Source organism: Pantherophis guttatus, chromosome 2 (genome assembly GCF_059756535.1).
Source record: "Pantherophis guttatus breed Tessera chromosome 2, ASM5975653v1, whole genome shotgun sequence".
Classification (NCBI taxonomy): domain Eukaryota; kingdom Metazoa; phylum Chordata; class Lepidosauria; order Squamata; family Colubridae; genus Pantherophis; species Pantherophis guttatus.
The window spans coordinates 269,925,338-269,932,161 of record NC_142064.1 but is presented as its reverse complement, the minus strand read 5'-3'; the positions used below and the strand labels follow the sequence as shown (position 1 = coordinate 269,932,161).

The 6,824-nt window shown below is 49.3% G+C and overlaps 1 protein-coding gene across 1 annotated transcript in view; it reads right to left on the bottom strand.

Moving 5' to 3' along the window:
* The window catches only part of LOC117662594 (zinc finger protein 232-like), a 15,676-nt gene extending 9,163 nt beyond the window's left edge, over positions 1–6,513 (bottom strand). Inside the window, exons 1-3 of the mRNA XM_034412070.3 lie at positions 6,328–6,513; positions 4,561–5,399; positions 121–199 (exon numbers count right to left, since the gene is read on the bottom strand). Of these exons, the coding sequence (XP_034267961.1) occupies positions 121–199; positions 4,561–5,262 (781 nt within the window). The 5' untranslated portion in view covers positions 5,263–5,399; positions 6,328–6,513. The remainder of the gene's footprint in view (positions 1–120; positions 200–4,560; positions 5,400–6,327) is intronic.
* Between the last annotated feature and the right edge of the window lie 311 nt (positions 6,514–6,824).

Here is a 6,824-nt window from a genome sequence, read left to right as displayed (position 1 = left end):
ATCTTTATTCCTACTTCCTATTTCCCTTAAAACAACCACCCTGTAAGGTGGATCAGGCTGTTCTATCAATAGATTAGAATACGGATCGTGGGGGAGGGGAACCCCCATCCTTTACAGTACCTAGCTTTCGAGAGGCCCCCAGGCAGACCTGATGGATCCTTGGAAGATTCACCGTCATTTCCTCAAAGCAATCCTGACCCTGAAAGAACAAAGAAAGGACCAGCCCATCAGTTCAAAGGCACCCGTGATACAGAAACAAAAATATGGACAATTTGAAAAATATTACAATCCTGTTTTTATTAACCCTGGGAAAGTAAACTGAAGCAGGCAGTGCCACCTAGCCAAGTTAAGCTGAACTTGGAAAACGAAGGGACTCAGGCCAAGCCTGAGTGGCGTAGGAGGCTAATGCCTCCTACTAAGGCAGCATTTAACATCCAGCTGCCTGCAATTACTGCGAGTTCAATTCTCACCAGGCTTCAAGGTCGACTCAGCCTTCCATCCTTTCTAAGGTGGGTAAAATGAGGACCCAGATTGTGGGGGCAATAAGCTGACTTTGTATAAAATATACACAAGTATGAAGGCTATTGCTTAACGCACTGTAAGCCGCCCTGAGTCTCCGGAGAAGGGCGGCGCATATTTATATATATATAAATAAATAAAGTTAGGGTTTGAATGGGAGACCACAAGGAAATCTCTAGATAGGAAATTTGGAAGAAAAAAAAATCATCCTGAAGAAAACGATGGCAAAAAAAAAATCCAATACAGGTAGTCCTTGACTTACAACCATTTGTTTCGTGACCATTCAGTTACAACGGCACTGAAATTGCAACCTTCTGACAAGCAGCGTCAATGGGGAAGCCAGATTTGCTTTACAACTGTGTTGCTAACTTAACAGCAGCAGCGATTCACTTAACGACTCTGGCAAGAGAGGTCGCAAAATGGGGCAACACTCACTTAAGCCACTGTCTTGATCAGCAATCGAAATGTTAGGCTCGATTGTGGTTGTAAGTCGAAGACAACATGTATGGTTGTCAAAAATGCCCTCAAAGCCACCGAGATTCCGATTTATTTATTTACTGGAATTTATATTGCTGCCTATTCGTCCATGGCGACTCAAGGCGGCTTACAGAATAAAAGACCACATTTAAAACAAAAAAACAAACAAAAAGAATCAAATAAATTCATATAGTACAACATAACAAAATTAGCCCCCCGTCTCCCACCCACCCCGTGCCCTGGCGACAGCCAATCACACCAGCCATTTAATGGGCTCCATCCCGCTCTGGGTTCCCCAGGCCAGCTAGGAGAACCAGGCCTTCAGCGCATTCCAGGAGAGTATTAGTGCGCGGACCGTCCTAATCTCTGGGAGAATGATGTTCCAGAGAGAGGGAGCCACCACAGAGAAGGCCCTTCTTCTGGGTCCCACCAGGTGTATCTCCCTCGGGGATGGGACTTGCAACATTCCCTGCCTCCCTGCTCTGATGGGTTGGGTAGATGTGACCGGCAAGAGACGGTTCCTCAGATAACCTGGCGTTGTGGCCCGTACGCGGCCTGTGCGGATTGTAGCTGATTCTGACAGCGAGGAGGCTGGTGTGGTGCTGCGCCAGCAGCCTGTGCAGCTGGCACTCGAGTCAGACGATGAGGAGGCTGGAGAAGATGTGGTGCCAGAGGTGGGGATTCAGCCAGAACCTCCAGAAGCTCCTTTAAGTGAAGAGGACAAAGAGGAGGAGCCTCTTCTTGATGCACGGGCGCGCAGAGCTGCCAAAAGGCAAGAGTGGCTCCTCAGGAGGAGGTCTCCTCGAGAGTAAGGCTTGGGGCTAATTGGCCATTCCCTTAGCCTATTTAAGGAGGAACGCCGACTGAAGCAATTTGTAGGGAACAACTTTAGTTCATTTTCCTTCACGTCTGGATTCTCTGCAAAATTGCTTCTGGGCTTTCTGCCAACCTTAGTAAGATTGTGATTACTTTATCTTTGGTTTCTTGTAGGCTAAGGTTAAGAAAGTTTATTAACAGCCTTTGTTTGGAAGAAACTGAGTTATTTTAGTAAATTTAAGTTTGGTACAGACTTTGTATGTGCTGTGTTCTTTGGGGTCCGTATCTGGGACAGAACACCTGGTCCCAAGCCATTTAAAAACATTTAAGATCTTCAAATGTGCAGTGCTGCCCTGAATCAAATTGCTGACAGCGTGATAGATGAAATTCATATTAAAATATTGATATTCATGTGAAGCCTGGTTCAAATATGTTCTTATTGGCTGTAATAACGAGAGCATTTGCGTCAAAAAACTTTTTTCTGGGAATTAAGGTAAAATAAAGGTTCTCCTCGCACATATGTGCTAGTTGTTCCTGACTCTAGGAGGCTGTGCTCATCTCTGTTTCAAAGCCAAAGAGCCAGCGCTGTCTGAAGATGTCTCCCTGGTCATGTGGTTGGCATGACTAAACGCCAAAGACGCACGGAACGCTGTTACCTTCCCATCAAAGGTGGTCCCTATTTTTCTACTTGCATTTTTTACGTGCTTTCGAACTGCTAGGTTGGCAGAAGCTGGGACAAGTAACAGGAGCTCACCCTGTTACGCAGCACCAGGGATTCGAACCACTGAACTGCCGACCTTTCAATCGACAAACTCAGCGTCTTAGCCACTGCGTCCCTATTCTGGGTAATTACAGGTTATGAAATCAGCTCTTCCTTACTACCGTAATGCCCTTGAAATGTGTTGCACTACAATTCTCATCAGCCACAGCCAACAGTGGCCACCAAAGTGTGGCATTGATGGGAGTTGTAGTCGGAGTTATCCGAATAGCACCCGTTCACAAGTTTCTTGGGAAGCAAAATCGTAAAGCTTTAAAAAAAAGATCAAACTTTTCTGCCCACCTTTTTCCAAACTAAGGGCTCCATTTGTTCTATTAATGGCTCTGGAAAACGGGAGTAGCCAGGATGAAACCTAAATCTGACATCATTTCACATACAATTTGAATTCAATTAAATACATGCACCATCTTGTATTTATTTATTTACAGATTCCCACCAACAATTTGCTAGACCAGTGTTTCTCCACCTGGCAACTCTTAAGATGTGTGGATTTCAACTCCCAGAATTCAGCATGGCTGGCTGGGGAATTCTGGGAGTTGAAGTGGAAAAAATTAAGACTCTAGGCTGTATAGGGAGGGGTCAATTACAGTACTTTGTCCACTGGAAGGGGTACCCACTTTCTGAGGCCACTTGGGTCAGGAGTTGGGATGTGAAGGCCGATAGGTTAGTTAAGCCTTGGTGGCTCAGCGGACTAAAGTGTTGTTAAATAGCACTTAGCTGCCAGCTGCCTGCAATTACTGCGAGTTCAATTCTCACCAGGCTCAAAGTTGACTCAGCCTTCCATCCTTCCGAGGTAGGTAAAATGAGAACCCAGATTGTGGGGGCAATAAACTGACTTTGTATAAAAAAAAAACACTGCTTGGGGGGGCCCAAAAGCCCTACTAAGCAGGTATATACAAACATATGAAGGCTATTGCTTAACGCACTGTAAGCCTCCCTGAGTCTCCGGAGAAGGGCAGCATATAAATCAAATCAATCAATCAATAAGCAACTTCATGACATCTATCCCCAGAAGCCTGGGGGGAAGGGGGGGGACCAGGGATTAGGTTGAATTGTGACTAACCTCACTTTGGTTTCTTCTTTCTGTAGGAGGTCCTTTTCAGTTAAGGAGGGGCTGCCAGTCAACCCTGAAGCTGACCTGAGGCCATTTTGAGGCTTCAGGGTTGCTACAACTGGGACTAAGAGATAGGGAGGGGGAAGTAGAGATAGCTGGGAGTTTGTAGCCAAAACAAAACACTTTCTCTTGGGAACCAAGGACGTTCCAGCAGGTGCTTGGAAGGAGGGGACTGAGGTCACCTAGCAACTGGACTGTGTCCTGATTGGACCATGTGACCGATTGTTTTGAGAAAGTGAAAAACTTCTACTTTTAATTAGGTGAAAACTGTGGGAGTCGGTTTTCACCCGCCTGGGCTAATATGGCATATCCAATAAAGCTATTCTTTGAGGAATCTACCTGCCTCGGAGTTTTGCTCGCTGTGGGTATGTTACTTGGAATCCTGACATTGGAGTCCACCCAGCCAAAGCTGAGAACAACACTGTGCCAGCTAGACAGTCAGTTTGGTGTAGTACCCTGAGCTACGAATGAAGAGATCCTGAGTTCTAATCCTGTTTTAGGTATGAAGCCAGCTGAACGTCCGGGGGGGGGGCAAGTCGCTCTCGGCCCTAGAAAACAGGCAAGGAAAATTCACTTCCAAAAATCTAGCCAAGAAAACTACAGGGGATTGTCTGTGAGGTCGCCAGGAGTGAAGACTGACTGAAAGACACAAAAAATATATCAAATTGCTAAGCATTTTTGATGGGCTTCTGGGGGCTAGCCTCAGCTTTTGCGGGGGGCAGTGACAATGCCCCTGACTCAGGGCACAGTTCAATGTTCCTTAAACAGCCCATCATAACTACAGGAGGCCGACACAAGCTCTATAGGCCAATCCACCAAGACAAGATGGGAAACAGAAGATAGGGCCAACGCTCACCAACTGGGCCTCCTTCTGCCTTAGGAGGAAGCCCTCAGCAAGGGCCACTGCCTGGGCACAACTCTCCGGTCCCCGGTCCCTGACGGAGCCTTGTATCTCCGGGGGCAGAATGACCAGGAACTGCTCCAGCACCAGAGTCTCCAGGATCTGCTCCTTGGTGTGCCTCTCCGGCTTCAGCCACCGGTGGCAGAGCTCCCGGAGACGGCTGCAGACTTCGCGGGGTCCTTCGGCATCCTGGTAGCAAAAATGCCGGAACAGCTGCCTCTGGGCCTCCGTGTTCCCCATCTCTTCCTCGCAGACTTCCTCCTTCACTTTCCAGCCAAAGACCTGCGGAGTCGTCCCGCCAGTGGGTTGGATCCGTTTGGAGTCGCTAAAAGCCACCAGTTCTGGCAACGGAGGCGAGCCCCAACCAGGATGCGGGGCCTGCACCATCTTCAAGAAATTCTGCCACTGGGCTTCCCAGCGCTGGGCCAGGCCCTCGTCCGGTTCCTGCTTGATCTGCAGTGGGGACCCCCGTCTCGGTATTTCCGTGGGGCCACCAGCCTGGATGACGCAGGATTCCTTCTGGACTCGCTCGGCCAGCTTGGCACAGGCCGTTTCCTTCTCCTCCATTTTGACTCTCTTTCCTTGAGCAGCCTGGATTGGGAGGTGCAGGGACGAGGGAGCCCCCCTTTCTTTCCGGATCGCTTTGCTGGAGGCCATGGGAGGGGTTCTTATCCCATCTCAGGCCCAAACTGGGGTTCCTTCCTTGATGTCCACCAGGGAGTCCTTTTGGGACGGTGGAGGACAAACGTTTCCAAGATTCGCACCAGTGCTGCCAATGGGGTACAGCCTTCTCCCTAGATGTCAACAAAAATAATGGAATAAATCAATGATAATCTAAATCAGTGGTCACCAACCAGTGGTCTGTGAACCACTGGTGGTCCACGATAAAATTTTGGTGGTCTGCAGAAAAATGATTTGCATTTTTTTATATTGCACTAAATACTATTTATCGTTTAAAAAAATTCATATTAGTGGTCCGCGGGATTTAAAATTATGAATTCAGTGGTCCCTGAGATCCGAAAGGTTGATGACCCCTGATCTAAATCATTGTTTCTCAACCTTGGCCAAGGTTGAGAAACAATGGTCAACAAACGATAGTTCCATTAACCATCTATCTAGGTGGCTCAGTGGCTAAGACACTGAGCTTGTCTATCAGAAAATTCGGCAGTTCGGAGGTTCGAATCCCTAGTATAGGTCTCCTGCGTGAGCAGGGGGTTGGACTAAATGACCTCCAAGGTCCCTTCCGACTCTGTTATTGATATATATATATATATATATCAGATCAGCATCTTCTGCAAACAAACCCAATTTTGTTGGGCTCCAAAACATTTGGCCGAAAACATCACTCTCCCCTCTTTAGCACAATCCTCCCCCAGAGCAGGGGAGGGGGGGCTTCCGAGCGGGATGCGATTCCAACCCCCATCCTCCCCAGCCGGCTGAGCACCATGGGATCGGGATCCAAGCCTTTCCCCGAAGACAAGTTGGAACCGGGCCAGCCCTTTTGCAAGCCTTTCTCCAGCGGGGAGTGGAGTGGCGGGGGGGGGAGGCTGAGCTTGGCCCACCTGCTATGGGGTGTGGGGGGGGGAGTCGCTTTGCAGCAAGGTCTTCCCCCCCTCCCCAAAAAAGGGCTTTTTTTTGATCGACGCCTTCTCAGCCCCGCGGAGCAATCTTGCACCCCCGTTTCTGCGCTTTTGGGGAGGGTGGGGGGGATTTTTCACTCACTTGGGCAGCGGGTCGTCTTGCACCCCCCCCTCAATGCCTCCGCCCCGCGCAATTGCAAAGGCGAAATCCCGAAGAAGCGCTCTCTGCAAAGGAGCTGCAGGAATGGAGGGTGAAGGCGGAAAAGGGAGGGAGGGAGGGGGCTGCTCCTTGCCAGGGATCCCCCCCCCAACACACACACACACACACACACGCGCCAAGAGCAGGGATGGCCGCTCTAGCAGCCGGCCACTCTATCGGATTAACCCTTCGGTTTGTATCCCCGCAGCTCTGCAAAGCCCTCCAGGGACTGGTGCAACCTGGGATGATGGGCGGGGGGGGGAGATTTGCCTCTGGCAACGCCTAGGGAGGGGTCGTGGGGAAGGGGCTGAACCAAAAGGAGGGGAGACCCAAGGGGCAGCCCTGGATGGCTTGAGAATCAGCCATAGGCTTTTCTAACTCTCTTTTTCAGCTCAGGGTGGTTGTTCAGGGGCAAATGGTCTATCTATCTATCTATCTAT